At 38.0% G+C, this 21,677-nt stretch overlaps 1 protein-coding gene across 2 annotated transcripts in view; it reads left to right on the plus strand.

The window, feature by feature from the left end:
* The window catches only part of BCHE (butyrylcholinesterase), a 43,319-nt gene that overhangs the window by 18,825 nt on the left and 2,817 nt on the right, over window positions 1-21,677 (plus strand). The window contains exon 3 of one of the 2 annotated variants that reach the window (XM_075937874.2): window positions 14,867-15,045. In XM_075937874.2, coding sequence (XP_075793989.2) covers window positions 14,867-15,045 — 179 coding nt within the window. The remainder of the gene's footprint in view (window positions 1-14,866; window positions 15,046-21,677) is intronic. The other variant, XM_006123419.5, reaches the window with a different exon arrangement.

The following is a 21,677-nucleotide window of genomic DNA, read 5'->3' on the forward strand; positions in this document are numbered from 1 at the left end:
GGGGGTGCAGAAGGCTGGTGGGGTATCAAGTGCAGGCTCTAGCTGGAACTGTAGGTGGCTCCCAAACAGCACCCCCATATCCTGCTCCAAGAAACTGCAGGGGCCATGTACATCTCAACATGCTGTGTGCCCTTTGGCAGAGGCTCCACATGATGCCCTCACTGCCAGCTCAATCTTGCAGCTCCCATTGACTGGTTTCCAGCCAATGGGAACTACAAGATTGTGCTCATGGTGGGGATAACGTGCAACCTCCACCCCATGGCATGGCATGCACATGCTCCTCCCCCACGGATGGCTGCTTTGAGCAATATGTAGGGTGTGTCAGGCTGGGAGTCTACCCAAGGCTACCACTGGGCCATGCAATGGTGGCAGGCCAGTTTTGATAGGTTTGGCAGGCCTATTTTTTGCCTACCCATGATTGACATTTATATATAAGTTGTGGGAGCAGAAGGAGAATAGGGATTAAAGGATGAGACTCTCTAAGCCTCAGAGATGTGGAGCTGTCTATTTGGACTGAGAAACGTGGAAGTGAAGAAGAGTTAGAAGGAAAGACAAGGACCTACTGAAGGAGTTATCTGAGAGACTGCAGGAGTTGTGAGATTGGACAGAAAAGGAGCGTGACAGTTCAATCATCTTCAAAATATGGTTGAAACTTTTGGAGTCAATAGGTTGATATAAGAGGGATTATACAGTAAAGAGGAGACAGAAGAAAGAGTTACATGTGATACCAAGAGACAGCAGCAGAAAAGAGGATGAGAAGACACACATTAAGTCACCAAGAACTAGACCATACAATATCACCAAAGTCAAGAGGAAAAAGGAGCTGGAAGAAGAGAGGGATCAGAGGTGTTGCAAGCAGCAGATAGATTAAAGATAGTAAGAAAAAAGAATCACCTCTATAATTTAGCAAGAGCAAGACACTAGTCATCTTTGTCAGGTAGGAAGGTTTTGGTCAAGTCAAAAAGACAGATTGGAGAGAAATGGGATTTAGGGAAAAGGAATTCTGACAATGTGAGGCATAGTGGAGCCATTTTATAATTGCAGAAAGAGGCTGGGAGGAGGAAGCCCTTATAAATATATTTATTAAGTGCTGAAGCACAAAAAGGAAAACTTAACCTCTCCTCTCCTCCCCACATCCCTGCTATAGAACATCCCTAATACTGTCTTTTTTTCCGTTGACTCATTTTGGAGCCATAAATAAATCTGTGGAATTCATGCTTTCTTCACAGATAATTCACAAACAAAAAATGCCTCACAAATACATTATTATAAACTCTTGGCTTCACTTTATTTAGGAGTCTTTAAAATGACTTGGCATCATTCAATATCACTACTAATGTTCACACATATTCATATATTAAACAGCAGTAATGGGAACTGCTGTTTAGCTATTTGGTACATTTGGATCTATTACACTGTGCAAGAAGCCAATAACTGAAGACACGTTTGGCAGTCATTTAAAGTTCTGGCTTGCAAACTGACAAGCTGTCATAGAATTTCAAAATAGAAAAAAGGAATATTTAGTTTAGCCATTTTGTTTCTAATGGGACAGGGTTACAAATTGTTTAGATTGGCCTCATATCATTGCCAACATAAATAAAAGGTGCACATTACTTCCCATGTGTACATAAAAACAGACTCGGAAAAAAGAAGTTTTGTTCTTGACACGAGATGGGTCAAATCATTGCTGAAAAAGTTCACGCACTTCCAAGTAGCAAATCAGAGCTTCACTTAAAAAAACCATGTAAACATCATACTTAACTCTCACATCAACTTACAGACAAGACATTAAAATTACAGTAAAAAGATTTTTCTTGAATTATGCCACTCTGTGCTGTATAAATGATGGTCTCAGCTACCAAAATATGGTACAGGTTCTCATCCTAATTAGGATGGTTCTGTGAATAAAACATTAGACTGAGACTCACGAGATATAGATTCCCATCTTGACTCTACTGTGGGTTCTTTGTGTGACTTGGAGCAAATCACTTTGTCTCTGTGCCTCTGTTCCCCATCTCTAAGATTATATAAAAAATGTGTTTCAGGTGTTCAGATATCAAAATGAGGGGAGCTATATAAAAACTTGCTGGTAGATAGAAAGTAGTAAATATGCTGAACTACTTTGAAAGACTTCAGAATCCATCCAAAAGTACACTGCCTACATGGAAAAATTAAAGAGCCTTGAAAAGTCAAAGGGCTGTGAGTGCCCCACTTGCCTGAAAGAAAAAGATCCCCCTAAGGCAGAGGGAAACACTTTTCCACACAATTTGGGTGTGTCTAGACTACAGGGGTTTTTTCGAAAAAAATGGCTTTTTTTCGAAAAAACTTCCCTTGCATCTAGACTGCTGCTGCGTTGTTTTGAAAGTAAATCAAAAACATGTGGAAGTTTTTTCAACTGTGGAAAACCTCGTTTTACAAGGAAGAACGCCTTTTTCAAAAGCGCTCTTTCGAAAACAGGCACTATGTAATGCAAACTGTGCTTTTTCGAAAGAGAGCATCCAGACTGCTTGGGTGCTCTCTTTCGAAAAAGCAGCTTACTTTTTCGAAAGTACTGGTTGTAGTCTAGATGCTCGTTTTTTAAAGAGGCTTTTTCAAAAGTATCTTTCGAAAAAGCCTCTTTCGAAAGAGGCTTGGAGTCTAGCTGTAGCCTTTGTGGTTGCTAAGGATGGGATTTACATAAATACCTGCTTATGTGCATGTGCAAATTGTGATTATATTAAGAGCAGTGTATGTCTAAGATAGTTCCTACTTAAGGTTTTCAATTATACTTTTGAAGATGTAACAAGGAGCTACATGGGTCAAATATTAGTACTTAGTTTCACTAAACCATAACTTTCCTACAGCAGCACATTTACACAAGGAAGAATTTTGTTGCTATTTAGTCTTAACATCTATGAATTGAAATGTGCAGGTTTTTGTTTCTCAGAGTTTCAGTTAAAATTATAGGATTATCTAGAAAAATAATAGAGTTTGCAGAAATTATGGTCTATAGTTTGTCTCTTTTGAATTAAACATTGTACAATAACATTTTAGAACTTAAGCTGTGTCTGTGGCAGAAGATCAGTGTTTATAAAATTAGGATTTTACCCTTGATTAACACTGAATCCAGGTAGATGTTCACACTAAATAGCAACAATACTCTTTCTTGTGTAAATGTGCTGCTGTAGGAAAGTTATGGTTTAGTGAAACTAAAGACCATACTTTCTGCAAACTCTGTTATTTTTCTAGATAATCCTATAATTTTAACTGAAACCCTGAGGAACAAAAACCTGCACATTTCAATTATCTCACAAAAACAAAAGAATGATTTCCATAGAAAGTGATCTGTGTCAGAGAAGTGGCAGTGAGGAATGATAGAGAGATAGCTATGAGTCTAGGGCCAAATTGGCAAAGGAACCTCAATCTGGTGTCTAATTTTGTGCCTGCAGTTTGGTTCCTGTCAGCTACAGGTGCAGCCAATTAAGAATGAAAATGCAATCTAGCTGCATTATTTGTGGGGGCAGTTGTTTTGGGGGCCACGAATCTGGAAGTCTGATGTCTAAATTCAGTCAGTTCATGATCACAGTTTATTGCACAAACAAAACTCTATTTCAGTGCAGGCATGAAATTAGAAGCTGTTACAGTCTTCTCTCCCAAATGATTCAGCCCTCATGGTTTTTGTGCATCTGCCCCTAGGCCACAGCCTAAGCCATTCACAGACTGTCTGTGGTTACATCACAGTAGTGCAAAATTCCAAGGTCTCTTGTCTCCAGCTTGTAACAAAGAGATCCTTTTGGGGGCTGGAACTGCTATTCAAATACGCTGTTGTTTTGAATACTGAAGCCTAACAAATGTGCCTGTGTTGGTTGTGATTTGGTAAGGTAGAAGCCTAAAGACAAACTTCCTGGAATCACAGTACTTCAAAGGTTATTATGGCTGTAACATGATATTGAGTACAAGACCAAAACATGACAGAAATCATTAGAACATTAAAAGGATTATACAGAAATTAGTAAAGTCATAGCATATTATCTCTGCTGTCCTTTCCAAAGAAAGCTAAAAATGGATTCTTCTCTAAGCTCTTATGACATCTAGACTCTAGGAAAAGACGATCATCACTGATTTCTAATAGCAAGTAGGAGTGTAAAAAATCAAATTGAAAGGTATCCGTGAAAGCTACAATTAGTACCACATGAAAGGGCTTTCAGGTCTACAAAACACATAGGGTCAGTGGGAGCCACATATTTAATGAATGCACTTATCAAGAGTCTAGCCTCTCAGACAAGTTGTTATATCAGTACTGTAAACTCTATCTACAAGTGAAGAAGTTAGGTGTCTATACAACGATACACTAGGGCTACGTCTAGACTGGCATGATTTTCCGCAAATGCTTTTAATGGAAAACTTTTCCGTTAAAAGCATTTGCAGAAAAGAGCATCTAGATTGGCATGGACACTGTTCCGCAAAAGCACTTTTAGCGGAAAAGGGTCCATGCTAATCTAGATGCGCTTTTGCGCAAAAAAGCCCCAATCACCATTTTCGCGATCGGGGCATTTTGAGCAAAACAAATCTGAGCTGTCTACATTGGCCCTTTTGTGCAAAAGCTTTGTGCAAAAGGGACTTTTGCACGAACGGGAGCAGCATAGTATTTCCGCAAGAAGCACTGATTTCAGACAGTAGGAAGTCAGTGTTCTTGCAGAAATTCAAGCGGCCAGTGTAGACAACTGGCAAGTTTTTCCGCAAAAGCAGAAAAACTTGCCAGTCTAGACACAGCCTACGGCATTAGGGGCCTAATAAAAATTTCACTGAAGATAAGGGCATCAGCCCCTAATATGTCTTTATATCAGAAGAAATTGGATCAGACCTCAAATTCCATCTTAAATAATAGTATCAACTGCCTTTAGGTTAAAAGGAAGGAAGAAGAAACAGGATGAAAAATCAGTTGCTTCTTTACTAGCAGATATTCATAAGTATCATCTGAAATACATGCGTGACTATTTGTTTTAGACAGTCCCTGTTAACTGTCCTTCACATTGAGGCCTCCTTAGCATAATTGTGAACTATGAGTGTCTGTTAAAAGAGAGATGAGCAAACCTCAAAATGTGTGGAAACTCAGTCTCATAAGATTAGATGTTTATTTGAAGCCAGGGATGTTTATTTGAAGCCAGGGGCATGCAGGGGCAGGGGCAGAAGTGAATAACTCACTTCCAGGGCCACCGTACCAGTCAATTTCAAGACTGGGGGGCAGCGGAGGCAGAGTGAAGAGACTGATGAAGTCACCCTGATTCTCCTAGGGATACCTCTGTTTGAAGCTTTTCTAAACTGAAGTTATCTCTTCCATATTCTCATGTATGCCCTCTATTTTTGTTGTTGTTGTTATTTCATCAATTCATCCATGTAAATCTTAGTTTTCCGTACACCTCCACAGTTTTAGGCCTTTCCTATCCTAGACACTCCAAGGAGTTCCTGAGTTAAGGGCTTGTGGTAAGGGTTGCAGAGTGGGGATTGGTAAATATGGGACTGTGTTCGGAGCTCATGAAGATAGAGGTTCTGCCAGCTGGGCTATATGAAGGCCTGGAGCATATTGGGCCTTAAGCATCTTTTCTAAACCAATATAAATATAAAAAAGAGCAGAGTTTTGTTTAATTCAAGATTACACCCGAGATTCAATCTGTTTAAGTAATTAGTTGGCCATTAAGGGAGGTTTGTACTTGGCAGAATATACTAACTTTCCTCAAGAAAGTAAAACTTACAGTAAAACATACAGTAAAACTCCAATTGTCCGGCATCCAGTGGTCCGGGACTCCTGATAGTCCGGCACCAACTGGAACCTGGAAGTGCTCCGGCCAGCTGGACAACTGGAGCTGCTTTGCCTCTGGCTTCCCCAAGTCCGCCGCTGGTCAGTTTCAGCAGCGGTTGACTTGGGGAAGCCCTGGGGCAGAGCACCCCAGCTGCTTTGCCCCCAGCTTCCCCAAGTCCGCTGCCGCTGAAACTGACCAGCAGCTGACTTGGGGAAGCCAGAGGCAGAGCAGCTGGAGTGCTGCTGGGTTGGTCCCGCAGAGCCGCTCATGTGAGGGGCGGCGCTGCAGGACCAACCCAGCAGCACCCCAGCTGCTCTGCTCCCGGCTTCCCCAAGTCAGCCATTGCTTACTGGTGGCAGACTTGGGAAATCTGAGGGAAGAGCAGCTGGGGTGCTGCCAGGTTGGTTCCGCAGCACCTCCCTCTCCCACGCTGAGCAGTTTCCCGCTGACCCCCACCCCCACGCCAGACTCCTAATAGCCCCCCCCCTTCCGGTACTCCATCATATCTGATAATCCGGCACCCCCTGGGTCCTAAAGGTACCAGATTATCGAAGTTTACTGTAATTTGTTTTAGTCCCAACAAGTTTAGTCCCAACATTTTGAAAACCAGTCTTGAGGACATTTAATGTGTGACAGGACTGGATAAATGAAGCCCAGGCAATTCACCCACAAGAACTCATGTGTTTTATTGTACATTATAAGAATGTTGTAGAGTACCATAGAATCAGACAAAAATGGACACAGCAGAATATTACTTCTATGGAACAGTGCATAGCACAATAATTTATTACTTCAGCATTTATACACGTCACTGGTGTCATCAAGTAAGAATCTGGAAGGAATATCCTGAGCCTTATTTAGCATGTGTAAGTGATAGTGGGTACAGGTCCTTCTCCAGTTTTTTTGGAAGCTGAAATGAGAGTAGCTGGCTCACACACAGATTTCTCCAGGGATCAGCAGAAGAAATAATGTTTGTTTTTAATATTCCTTTCTCAGTTATTCTGTAATTTCCTTATGATAGGGCAATGGCCCCACAAACTCTATTTTGTGGGGAGGGAGACGGACAACAACAATAAAAATAAACATTCCATAACATACCCCTTTAATATAGACAGTAGCAAAGGGTCTCATTCTGCCCTTCCAACTCATGTTAAATAATACTCACATGGTTTTCCTACTCAATTCAATGTGAATACTCATCTAAGACATACTCAATGTAAAGGTTACAGAAGCAAGACCTAAGAGGGCTGGGCTTTTTGTGCCATCTTCCACTTAAGGAACAAGGCAAAATTTCAGAAATTGCTGCTTACAGAGATCAAATTAAATTAGATTAAAAAAGTAGATCAATACCTTTAAAAACCACTGCATTATACATGTGCCTAATGCTATAGGAACTTGGAGTCAGATTGTGGCTTGTTGCTTGGAAGGAGTCCGAAGAGCGAAAGGGTGCAAGGGAACTGGATTTTTAAGAATAGCAATACTGAATCTTTTCCTATCATCACTAAATATTCCACATGGTGATAATGACACCAATGGAGTTACCACCTTTCGAAGTGGTGCTTCCCGTAGTTTCATTATTCCTTACAGCACCATTCATAATCAGAGACAGGATAGTGTAATACTTCTGTTATCTTGTCTTTTATTCTAGCCTTGTGAGAATCAAAGACCCAAAGAGAATATTTTTCAATAAACCATTAGGCATAATGCATTTACATTGGGAGCCCATGAGATCATTTGATTAGCTGATGTGTGGGGGGGGGGGGCGGGAAATGTTCCAAAGAAGTGTTTTAATTATAAAAATCTGAAGAATGAACTCAGGATGCCGACTCTCATGCTAGTCGCCCCAGTTGGAAATGATATTGAGACCAAATGTAATCTGTGTATTCATGAGTGATAGTGTATCACGTTGCCATTTTATTCATTCAGGAGTGTTGGTTCCCACAGTCTTGTAATTCTAAATAGCACACTCAGAAACTTTGGATAATAGACCAGGTAGCAAAATGTTTCTGTCATCTTGTCTTTTCTCTCAGAGTTACTTAAATAAAGGAGAGCCTGAAGAGGGCATTTTAATATAAAATATTTTGGCCCAGTACAAATAATTTGCCCAATGAGCCCATAAGTGGTCAAGCATTAGTTGACTTGGGAAAATATGCTGATTAGCTGACCGAATTTAAAAAATCTGGAAAGTAAACTCATTATACTGAATCACTCATAGGTAGCCCCAATTGGTAATGATATTGACATTAAATGTAATCTCTTTATTCATGTCGTGAAAGACTCTTGCATTTCAGCAGACCCTTCTTCTTGAATGAAAATTTTACACAATAATTAGAGGTTCTAGAATATTTTTGTGTTTATTTTCCCAAATATTTGAAGTGTCCTTCAGCATCTGTTTGTACTGCCATGAAACAGAGTTTCCAGAAATATTTTTTCTGACATTGAGCAGTATTGCTCCTCAAGCTGAGGAACGTTTGGGCTGTCAGATTTCTGGCTCTCACCAGTGCCCACTTGACAATGAATAGTGTGAAAACTGATAGCTGGATTTCAGTAAATCAGGAGATAGGACAAATTGTTTCTGGGTTTGGGGAGATTGAACCAAGGCTTAACACCAAGGGCATGTCTAAATTAGGAAATCGTTTTGAAATAACTAAATTAGACTTAACTTCCAATTTTACAAAATCGAAACAGCATGTCCCCACTTCGGGGAAGCCTCAAAATTAGTCCGAGGTAGTTCTGTTAATGTGAATGAACTACCTCGACATAGAACCTCCGGAAGCACTTGGGAGTAATTTGTTCAGATTACTCTGGGGAGTAGTTATTTCAAAATAGCGTCATCTGAGTGGCCACATTAACACTATTTAGAAATAACTATTTTGAAATTAGCATTATTCCCTGAGGAAAGCAGGAGTACTGATTTCTAAATAAGCGGTCCATTATTTAAAAATAAAGGGCATGGTAGTGTGAATGCTCCACTTATATATTTGACTTAAGGGGGGTTATTTCAAAATAACACCCCAGTGTAGACTAGGGCCAAGTCTGCATCTCTTTTCAATTGGGTAGGTAAATGTCAGTTTAACTTTGACCTCCAGCCTAAGAAAAACACTTGGAAGTGTTATACCACATACACAAATGTGTGCTTTCACTGGTTTGCACTCCCTCTGGGAATCACACAGCAGCCCGGAATTGTTATTAGCCTAGCAGTTGTTGTGTTGTGACTAGAAAGTGAAAATAGGTATAAATATCATGCATCATGGCCTTTAGAAATTATGTGAGACATCTGGATACATTTGCCTGACTAATGCGACAAACTCTTCCTGCCATTCTCTGAAATGATCTAGTGCCTCACATAGCTAGTTACATTTTGAAGGACTGGAACAGCATAAACATGCCTGGTGCTCCTCTTCAGCTCTCCAGCTAATTAAGAGTGCCCGTCTGTCCAAATGGAAGAAAGAGAGAACAACAAAACCATTTCTTCCAGAAAGTGCTGTTCATCCAGCTTAGTCAAGATATTAAAGATATTTTATTTGGCTAATTTGCTCAACACTCAGTATGGTTAATGAGGATTTTCAATGCAATGTAATTTTTAGCCTGCAATTGAGTCATAAGAAATATTGCTGAGGGTCCCCACCCCATAAGCTTAGCTCCTTCCTCAAACTGCAGGACTCTGTCATCCTTACACTCATTGAACATTCTGACTACACTAAAATTAATGGAACTACTTCCCTCAGAGTGACGAGGTCTTAAAGTCTGGCTCTTTGTGTGGTTATTTCTAAAAGGACAGAGTTTGCTGTTGTTACTCACACTAAATGCTTCACTACTCCTTGAATATTGCCACTAAAATCAGTAGGATAGATTGCGGCCTTGTCCCTCTTGGCTAAGCAGGGGTAAAAGACCCCTCTTCCTTTTTCTCATTATACCTGGATCTCTGTGAAAAAGTGGGATGGATGATAGTGGGACCTTACTTGAGATGGGAAATAAATTATATTTATTCAAAAGCAACATGGTAATTTTTGTGATACCAAGCCACAGTTTCTTCCCACAACTTGCCTCTGGGGTGCATCATTTGTTTACAAATGCTTGCTCACTACTGTATCCCAAAACAGCAAATCATGCTATTTTCATAGTTCTTACAGGCCTTGTAAAATCAACTATGGGGATGTTAGGGAGACAGAAGTAATTGTTTCCCATTGTTTTGAAACCACACAGCAGAACAGGAACCCAGTGCTAGAACGATCATTATTATAGTACCATAGATGCTTTAAACAATTACCTACCCAATTTCATAGAATGGCAAGACATGTGACAGTGACTAATTCTGGGCATAGATGAAGAGATAAAATGTTGTGCAGTATTTCATCATATGAGCTTCTTAAAGAGGAATACTTGCTTATTTTGCTCATGTTCATTATATCAAGGGAGAAGTTTCTCATTGTTTTAATACATATGCATGTATAAACACATGCACAAATCCAAATAGCTGTGTGGATAAGCTATGATCATATATTTTACTGTGTACTATTACCAGTGCTGAAAGTACTTGTGAAAAAGCTTCCATATGAGGAGAGGTTAATATGACTGGGACTTTCCATCTTGGAAAAGAGATGACTAAGAAGAGGGTATGATTGGCATGGAGACAAGTAAATAAGGACGTATTTATTTACTCCTCATATTGCAAGAATTAGGGATGCCCAAATGCAGTTAATAGCCGATGTAAAACAAACAAAGGAAGTATTTCTTTATGCAACACACAGTTAACCTGTGGAACTCTTTGCCAGAAAATGTTATGAAGCCCAAGACTGTTACAGGATTCAAAAAAGAACTAGATATGTTCATGGAGGATAGGTCCATGAGTGGCTAATAGCCAGGATGGGTAGGGATGTAAAATTATGCTCTGAAGAGTCCCTAGCCACTGTTTGCCAGAAGCTTAGAATGGAAATAAATCACTTGATAATTACTTTGTTCTGTTCATTCTCTCTGATCCACCTGGCATTAGCCAATGTCAAAAGATAGGATACTAAGCTAGATGGACCATTGGTCTAACCCAGTATGGCTGTTCTTATGTTCTTAAGCTAAAGGATAACGGAATACTTCAAAACGTCTCAGAGGGGTAGCTATGTTAGTTTATAACTTTAAAAACATGCGTAGTCCTGTAGCACCTTAGAGACTATATATATATATATAGTGTATCATGAGCTTCATCAGATGAATTGAAGTGGAAATAACAGAAACCAAGACTGTCTGGTTTGGCCATTACATATGGCAAGGGGGCATTTCAGCATCCAACAGCATATATGTGTTGAGGAGCAGTAAAAGGGCAAACTCAATGGATGCTCTTTCACTGAAATTGAATGCACTAATTTACAGGTCTTGGAGAATTCATTTCTTGAATGCTAGTAAAAAAATGTAATGAGCTGTTGCAAAATGATGAACATTCCCCGTATATCATCTTAGATTAAGCTGAATCTAATTGTGTGTTTGATTGATAAATCATCCATAAAGGTAATGCTGAGGAAATACTAATAAAAAGTAATGAATGCTTATATTGTGTTCTCAAATAGTATCAATCATATTACTGAGAAAAATAAGGCAATAGAAATATATTTATTATGATTAATAAAGCTCTGAGTGAAAGAATACCACAATTTCCCTGTTAACTGAGTTAATTTTGTTCTACTAAAGTTTTCTGTTTGTTTAAATGTGATGATTCAGCAAAACTGATACCGTCTAGCTTTGCCCTGATGTTTGAACACATTGTGTGAGATGGACACAACATGTTGATGAGGTTTTGATTCTACTTTTGTCTGACAATGATCTTGACTGAGACACCTGAATGACTTGGCTCCAATTTTGCAACTCAAGATGGAGATCACATATAAGGAACAGTTTACTTTTCATTAGTATATTGCTGAGGAGACCAGGAAATAAGTTTGGCCTGCCTCATGTTTTTAAGGACTTGTCATCGTGACTGTCCCTGAATGATAAGCTGCTGTGCCACTGTCAGAGCCCAGAGAAGCTCTTGGTTATGGTTTCAGGGCATTTTCTTAGAAAAAAATTAATGGAATATAAAATCATAGAAATGTAGGTATAGAGGGACCTCAAGAGGACATGTAGTCAACCTTCTGTTCTGAGGCAGGAGCAAGTATACCAAGGCCTTCCCTGACTGGACATCCTTTGGATAAGTATGCCAGTGCTTAATAGTTAAGACACTTTTTCCTAATATCTAACCTAAATATTCTTTGCTGTATATTAAGACCCTTACTTCTTGTCTTCCTCTTTATAATACCCCTTCACATATTTCAGGACTGTTGCTGAGGTCATTTCTTCACTATGAAACTAGTTCAGGTTTTAAATAATTTTTTCTCATTTTTGTTGCTGTCCTCTGGACTGTCTCCAGTAAGTCCATATCTTTTTCAAATGTAGGTCCCAGAACTGGATGTAGTACGCCAGCTGATGCCTCACCAGGGGTGAATAAAGTGGGATAATTATCTACTGTGTTTTACATATAAATACCTCTATTCATATACCCCAGAATGATTTAGTCTGGTTTTGCCACTACATCACATTGTTGTCTAATATTCAACCTCTGATTCAATACACCCCGCCATATCTGTTTCTGACTTGTCAGTTATTCCCCATCTTACAACTGTGCATTTGTTTTTTTCTTCCAAAGAATAGTATTTTAAACTTGTCTTTACTAAATGTCATTTTGTTGAATTCAGACAAATTCCCAAATTTGTCAAGATTGTTTTGAATTCTGATCCCATTCTCCACACTGCTGACAACCGCACCCAACTTTGTGTCATCCACAAATTTTATGAGAATACTCTCCATTCCATTATCCAAGTCTTTAATGAAAATGTTATAGTACTGGACCCAGGCCTGACCCCAGAAGGATCCTCCTAGATATGGCCCCCTAGTCTGACAGCAACCTATGGATACTCTTTGAATGTGGTCTTTAAATCAATTCTGCATCCACCTTAAAATATTTTCATCCAGATCACATTTCTCTAGTTTTCTTATGAGAATGTCATGTCAAAAGCCTTACTAAAATCAAGAAGTTGGAATGGACATTGACTAAGGAGTGAGAGTTTTGGAGAAATGATAAAGAGGAGAGTTTGGAGCTAAGCAATCATTAACACTGTGATCAGGTTTCCATGGATAACAATGAACCGGGAACAGAAAAAAATCAGCAGAAACAGGTTCTCACCAGTTACATAGAACTCTGCTTCCACAAGGGGGCAGAGTTCAAGCTGTGCATACAACCTGATCTTTGTCTTTGTTTGACGCTTAAGTTCTTGCCCATGCAATGATAACATTATCTTCTTAATACAGTTCATTTGTATTTACTCCATTAAACCATAGAATTTCCAGATTATATTGGGATTTACAATGCTTATGACAACATTATTAACAAGAAGGAATGAAAAATAGGTGTGATATGATTACAAACTTAAACAATTGTTAGAAATTGAAAAGATTATAATCCTGTGGTCTCTTTGTATTGCTGAATCTGGGAACTGTTTTTTAATCTCTGGAAATTTTCAGTAAGAAGGGAGTTACAGTACACATCTTGTTAAGATGGTAGGGGTTCGTCTACACTTGCTCCCTATCTCGAGATAGGGATGCAAATATAGCCAACCGAAATTGCTAATGAAGTGGGGATTTAAATATCCTGCACTTGATTATCATAATCTCGCCCCCACACTATTCCGATCGCCAGTTGATTCGAACCAGGAAGTGCGCTCCAGGCATTAGTTCGACTCAAACCCCTTGGTTCAAAATAACATTACTCCTCATTTTGTGAGGAGTAACGTTAGTTCGAACCAAGGGTTTTCATTGGAACTAATGCGGCCTGGAGCGCACTTTCTGGTTCGAATCAGCTGGCGATCAGAATAGTGCGCAGGTGAGATTATGCTAATGAAGCATGGGATATTTAAATCCCCTCTTCATTAGCAATTTCAGTCAGCTACATTTGCATCCCTATCTCGAGACAGGGAGAAAGTGTAGATGTACCCTAAGTATTTTAGCAATGCAGAGAGAATGTTATAATCAGCATGTTCTTGTATGGTAATATACTATATTAATCTGATCATGTTTTCAATCATTTTTAGTAAAGTAAATCTGAATTCATAGGCATAAACCGTATTATTATCTGTAAATTACAATTTGGAATGTCATTATTTATTTTATAGCATAAAGGCTATCAAATGAATACTGACAGCACTATTACTACTCTGATTTTGAACTGAAGTACAAGTCAACTTTGTTTAAGTCATTTTTTCAGAAGCCACAAATAAATGTGCAGTTAAAAGGGTTCCATAAGTTAATAAGAGCAGAATTAGTACAGAAGTGAGAAAGTTAGGAACATAGAAATTGACATGCCAGATCAGATCAGTGGATCTTGTAGTCTAATATCCTGTCTCCATCAGTGGCCAAAAACTAGACTCATTCAGGGTAGATAGAGTGAGAATAAATTGTGATTTTGTGTGTTCATTAACACAATGGGGACATTTAGCATATTGTAATTAAGGGCCTTTTCTGCTAATACAGAATAAATCATCATCTTCTCCTGGACCTTGCTTTAACCTGGGTTTAGACTCCAGTCACTTAATTAATACAGGTGCAAACCTTTACCAGTTAGGCCTTCCATGTCTACTTGACCAATGGACTAATTTCTTAGACATTAGCATTCACATTAAAATATATGTAATACAAGCTCTTAAATTTACTGTTTTTGAGTCACTTATAACAGTTTGTATCTTTAATTCGATATTCTGTGTTCAACATATGCAATTTATGTTGGTTTTATTAACTTCATTTTTTTTCTTTTAGGATAAGAAAAAACAAATCTTAATGGAGTATAATTAGTTTTACTTTTGTTAATTAAATGTAGTGATATGAAAAATTAAAATTTTTACTATATTGGGTGGTTTTTTAAAATTTCTGTCATGTAATAAATGTGCTCCAGTCATTCCAAAGTATCATATTGATGTGTGAAACAAAATAATCAATAGTATAAATTTACTCTGTTGATGCACACAGGTAATTTCCCATGAGAAATGCAATATTTCTCTTTAATCATTTAGAACTCCAAATGGGACTCAGATTAATGGAACCAGATGGCCAATCTTCACAACCACTGAACAAAAGTACTTCACATTAAACACTGAAACTTCAAAGATATATACAAAATTACGTGCCCAGCAGTGTCGATTCTGGAATGTATTTTTTCCCAAAGTCCTGGAGATGACAGGTAAACTTTTTGGTAAATATGCATACATAAAGTACTCTGTTTAGTACTATCTAACATTCAAGTTAGCAGCATTGTATTTCAATCTGAATCTCAAAGCTTATATTTGAAAAGATTATTTCAATGGAACCAAATCCTGAGGTCTTTATTTGGGCAAACTCTCATTCACTTCAGCAGGAGTTTTCCTTGTTACTCTTCAGCTTGTTATGCAATCCCAAATATGTCTGATCCGCAGAGAACAAATAAGTCTGCTATAGCTTCCAGCTGAAGGGCTTTTGTTGAAGCTGTAGCGCAGCAGGCTGTTAATGATGGAGATACCAAATTCAGTCCCCAGTGATGACCATGATGGCCAAAAATGGAATCTTGTCTGCAATTAGAATTGCCAAGGGCTGCAGATGCTTAGGATGAGTTTGCTCTACCCTTTTTTACCTAATCCACACAGGATGTGAGTTTTCTGCCAGCTGGCAGATTTGGTTCTTTAGGACCAAGCTGTAGAGAAGCTTGTGATTTATTTCTGGAATTCCAGGGAGGCTCAATCTCTCGTGACAACCATGAAGACAATAATTATATAAAGGTTGTGTAATATAAGAAAGGCGAGACCTCAGGATTTGGCCAATGCAAAATACCACTGGATTTTAATTAAGATTGTCTGCATAGTTCTTTTGCAGTGTTTTCCTCAATCACTTTTCATAACTTTTTATTAGGGATGAATAATTGCCACAGAGTTTGGAGTTATGGTGTCAGTGCGTTTTGGAGTTTGGATTTAGTCATTAAGACTGAAAGCTGGATACTTTTTTGAAACTTGGTTATGCTATCCAAATACATTCAGACTTTAATAACTAAATATCTCTTGGAAACTGATCTTCCTGTCAGGGTTCTGGTAGCATTTGCACTTTAGGGAGCCCATGGCATAGATCAGAGTTGTGTGCCTCTGCATATTTTTCAGGAACAGTCTTTTTAAAAATGTTTTGAAAGTTCCAACTCTCATCTAAGCCTAGATGGAAAGAAGTGTGTGAAAAGAAAATCAGGTTTTGAAAAAGTAAAGTGATAATGTCACACCCTACCATAAGGTTTGGTTGATGGCTGGCTCTAGAAATGGGTAAGTGTTTATGGTTGCAAGAGGAGATTTTTATTTTATTTTTCTGAAATGGTTAATCCATTTCTATGTTGTGCCCTTTGGTCTATTACAGTTTTGCTCGTGCTCCTTCTGAAGTCATAATTTTTGTCATTTACTTCAAATGGAGCAGATTCAGAACAATATATTTATACTTGACTGAGATCATATCACTTCAGTTTACTGAGTTTGAATCACAGACTTGAAAGGGGTAGGATTGGGTTATGTGAATGGTTTCAAACTATCTATTGAAACCATTTGCTTTAATCCATTCTGATCTGTTTTGGTTCTTATACTATGCTGCATTATCTGAGTTCAATATTCCCATTCATTTCAATAGAAGTAGCATGGGCTCATCAGTATGTTGAAGGTGACACCCAGTAGTTCTCAGCATCAGACCTCATTTTATTAAATAAGAAAAACCAGAAAGGAATCTGTATTATTAGCTGTTTGGGTGCCACTTTGCTATGTCTATTATCACGACATTCTGCCATTTGGTGGCTGTGTGGGAGATTTTACAAAATAGCAAGTATGTTTGTGTGTGTGTGTGTGTGTGTGTGTGTGTGTGTGTGTGTGTGTAAATTTGGGTCATTTTCAGGCGAGAAGTGGGTATTTCAGATTTACACACAGTTGGTTTAATCTGCATTTTGATCATCAGGCATTACTCATAAAAACAATAATTGTATACTCCATCTGTTTGGATGATGTTATTGATATACAAATATACTGTGTATACCAAATGTTCTGTGACACGATTTATATCAACACACATGCTTCAGCATCTTTTGGCAGGCCAGTAGAGTGGCTTTGCACATCCTTGGGCTGGAAAGGATTATAAGCCACCTCTCGTGATATCCCTAGACACATGAAAGTATGATAGTTGATATACTATAAATCATTTATTTTAATCCCCAATTTAATATGCATGTTTAAAATATTTTTTAAAATTTCTGCAACATAGTCTCGCCAAAAGTAAAAGGAAGGAGACAGACAGTTGTTAATGGGTGGTCTTTTTTTTTGGCATTGCCATTCTTTTGAACAGAAACATCGGACCTTTGTATATTTAAGTTTCCTACACAACCTATTCCAGACATGAGAAAAAATCATTTTAATTTCCACAGATAAACTTCCTATGATGCATTTTCATTGCAAGGGTTCTTTTCAATGAAGCACTGAGTTCAAAAATATTTTTTTGTATCTCTTTATTTCCCAAAGGACTCAAAGCACTTTACATACCATACACAGAGATACAGCCTAAGATCGCTTCACCTAAGGTTGTAACAGCCGACTTTCCACTTTCCAACTGCTTTAATATATAACAACAATGCATAACAATTTAGGACAGGAAGAGATGAAATATATGATATCCAATTGAAAGTGCAGCTGGAATTTAGGTAGACAGGAATGCAATAATTCCAAATGGAATCTGAACAGGACACCAAAAGTAACATGCCTCCTCTTGAAAAAAGGCAGTAGATTTTTTTAATTACCTCTAGTGGTCAGAGCCTCAGTTTTAAATGGCATCTGCAGACATATGGTATTCTCTTTTACCATCCTGGGAAATCAGTTTGGCTATGTCTAGACTGCAGGCTTCTTTCGAAAGAGGCTCTTTCGAAAGCATCTTTCAAAAGAGCCTCTTTCAAAAGATCGCGTCTAGACTGCAGGCGGATCTTTCGAAAGAGAAATCCGCTTTTTCGAAAGAGAGCACCCAGCGAGTCTGGATGCTCTCTTTCGAAGACGGCCTCTTTACATTGAAGAACGCCTTCTTTCGAAAGAGGAACTTTCGAAAGAAGGCGTTCTTCCTCGTGAAACGAGGTTTACCACCATCGAAAGAAAAGCCGCGTTCTTTTGAAATAATTTCGAAAGAACGCGGCTTGAGTCTGGACGCAGGGGAAGTTTTTTCGGGAAAAGGCTACTTTTCCTGAAAAAACCCCTGAGTCTGGACACGGCCTTTGGTACTGAGCCATCTTCCTCATTTTCCTTTGCTATCCAGTGGAAGCTTTGAAGACTCCTGTCTACATAATGGCCAGTCCCAAAACTGCTCAGCATGTAGACAAATCTGGTTTACCACACACTAGGCAAGACAGACACTTGGCTAAAGAAGTAAAATAGAAGAGACAGCAAAATGTTCAATGGCTCTGGGCTGTTTCCAGTTTCCTACAGAAGCAAAATGACCAGAGCTGGCAAAGCTTATAGTATTGCTGCAGATTTAGAACAAGAGAAAAACAAATCTCACACATGCAGTTAACAGAAAAAGACACACATGGAAATGCCAGTCTCTGAGTATTTGGTGTTGGTACAGTTTTGGAACTTTTCTAGTTCCTTTGCCTTGGAGTGGACTTCCACACTACTATTGAGGCCCTTAGTTACAATATATATTTTTTGTTCTGACAATACAACTAGCCTCGTTAACTGGACTAGTCTGGTGTATGTTCTTGATTCTGAAGAAGACAGAACTCTTGCTACCTCAGGCTGCAATCCTGAAAATGCTCAACTTTCATTGGCCTTCAGAAAAACTTAGGGCATGCAACACCATGGCAGGAACAGATTTAAATATTCATATGCACAACGATAATTCTGAGGGTACTAGCATTGGCACAATTCATAGAAGTCATCCTGACAACAGATTTTAAAGGGATCCTCAGATTTAAGAGCCAGAAGTCCTTAACCTGTATTAGAGGAAAAACTTAAAAAACAATGAATTATCTAGCACACCTTAAAGACTAACAAAACATGTAGATGGTATCATAAGCTTTCCTGGGTACATGGTATTAGAGTGGTAGCCATGTTAGTCTTTAAGGTACCACAGGGCTCCTCATTGTTTTTGCAGAACAGACTAACAGATTTATTTGAGCATAAACTTTCATGGGCAAAGACCCACTTTGTCAGTTGCATTCACTAGTCCATAACTGGTAATGAACAAGAATTAGAATAATAGATTAATATACTCAAAATAAGTTATTAACTCTTGAGCACTCTCCAGTTCTAACCAATATTAATGATCAAAATGTAATGTATCCAAATTAATGTTCCTTCCAGTACGCCAGCAATCTCTAATGCATCCAGAGCCCTAACTACCACTGTGTCTGTCTCCCATTGAGCTGGCTATAGGCAGAACAACTTTCAGTTTCCACTCCATTACTTCCTCTGGTCTTTTTAATTTTTTAAAAAAATTGATAGTGATATTGTGTCATTATATATTACTTATGAAGAAACAAAGATAAAACTTCAGTATAGCTTTATCAGAGGATTTGGTGAATGTTCTAAGAAAAATGTCATAGGAAAGCTAAAAATTCAGCTTGGCTATCTTGCAACCAAAAGCATATCCAAAACCATTATACATTAGACAAATATTCACTTGTTTATAGATCATTAAAATGCCACAAGTCGACAGTTTAATATCAGAAGCAGTGTTCATATTCCTTTTGGTTAGATTCTGCAACCATTACTCATTTTGAGTAGCGCCATTGATTTCAATGGGACTAAGTCTCAGAGTAAGGCACTACTTAATATGAGAGTGGCAGGATACAGTTCTTAATGTCCTCTGTCCATTAATTTATTTTTTCATCTTCCTGCAGCCTAGTTAGAAAGGAAGTTAAAACTTATAAAAATATTGTACCAGCCAAACACTTCCACTGACTGAAGGAAGAAGAAGAATGTGGTGATTTCCTTAAAAACAAACAAGCAAACAAAAAAAAACCCTGCTTTGTTGGCTAAAGTTATATGGATGACTAAAGAACATTCAGTAGAGATGTCAAAATATACCTAATCCTGCAGTCCCTTGCACCTGGACAGTTCTAATATTTTTCAGAGCCAGAAAGATATTTGCAGGCACAGTACATAATAGCAGCTAGGTAGGACAGAAACATTACTCCTGACTTATGTATGTTTCCTAGTAAATTATACTATATCATAACTGTTGTGTGACCTTTCACCAGCTCGTAATGTTCATAATACAAAATACATTCACGTTCCCTTTTGTCTGATTTAACAGAGGGGTTAAATAAGGGCATGGAGCCAAGTTTATCTTTGCTTTAACTCCACTGAATTAAGGTACGGTGACATACCAAGGCATTGTGGACAGGGATGTGTTGCCAACTGTTTGATCTGGAGGTATATCGAACACTGTTTTCTTGCTGTGTCAAACTGGTCCCTTTAATATGTATTAAGGGCCTGAACCAAAGCCAAGTGAAATCAAAGACTCTCTATTTTGTTAATTATTAAGTGTCTATTGTTCATTATTATTATGTATTGTTATTATTTTTATAATTTATTATTTTATGTATAATCATGTCCTGCAAACCATTTTTGGATAATCAACGACAAAATCTTTCAAGTTTTGCAAATAGAAGATTTGGTCATATAAAACTGAACTGAAACTGCATCTATTAAAATGTATTAATTATTTCATTGGTTGGCTTTTGTTGTGTGCTAGTGAATTCAAGTAACCCTGTGCTCTGAATTGTAATTATTGGTCAAGATGAATTCTCTAATCTCTTTTTGCCTTCTTTCTGTCAGCCTATCTAAAGTCACAGGTGGTTGCTTCAAAGAGATTGATGATGTTGGTGATAATGGGATGCATTGACTTGTGACTTCAATTTTGATCTTATTGCTGAAAAAGAACAAACAAATGGGAACCCAAGTTCTTATTTCAGGGATTTAGTGCCTCTTTTTCTTTTTTAGATTCATAGTGGTGGCTATTTTCTAGTTTCTCATTGTCCATTTTCAATAGCTCATTCACTTCTTATATCAGTTAGGAAGCACTGAAATGCCTTATAATTTATAATTGAGATCAGTTATTTCTGATTAAAGATGTATGGACAGGAGATGTATTCAAGTTTATAAAAAAAGTGAGCATGAATATTTTCTAGTCATTAAGTCTTCAGAAATATCTGAGCCTCTGTACCTGAACTACTCATGAAGAAATGTAATAGTTGCCTGAATCAATAATTGGGCAACATTGCATGGATAAATTAGACTGGATACCCATAATCTAGTCTAAGAAATGCAATAAAATCCAGGTGTTTTTCTCAAAATAATACTAGTAATGGTCCAAATGCTAAATTACCCATCCTTTTGACATAGTTGCAAATAATTTGGTTTTATCTAAGAGTCTGATTTCTTATTTAAAGTAGAAAATTATGCACAGAGCAGCAATTATGGTCAGAAAAGTGACTGTAAAAGAGAACATTTAGTATTGTTCATATCCAATCCATATAGGTCTTATGAGTCATATTTACATAGTTTATTGACCAAAAAAGTTTTTGAATGTTATTAACATTTGGAAAAGCAAAAGCTTTGGGGGTTTTTGATAATGAGAAAACTGGTAAGGAAAAAAAAAAACAATTACCTGAACTTTTCCCAAAACCCAAATCTAGTGAAGCCCTAATGATTTTGTAGCTTTGAAAACAAAAAGTTTGGTTCATCTATTTTTTTAATAGTTTTTGCACATCTTCGTTGTTCTCTTCACTCTGCTCCAGAAGTGAAAGCACTGAATTATTCCTGCAGTAACTAAAACTAGGAAGGAATTTTA

The sequence above is a fragment of the Pelodiscus sinensis genome, chromosome 10 (genome assembly GCF_052426305.1).
Source record: "Pelodiscus sinensis isolate ZL-2025 chromosome 10, ASM5242630v1, whole genome shotgun sequence".
Lineage (NCBI taxonomy): Eukaryota > Metazoa > Chordata > Testudines > Trionychidae > Pelodiscus > Pelodiscus sinensis.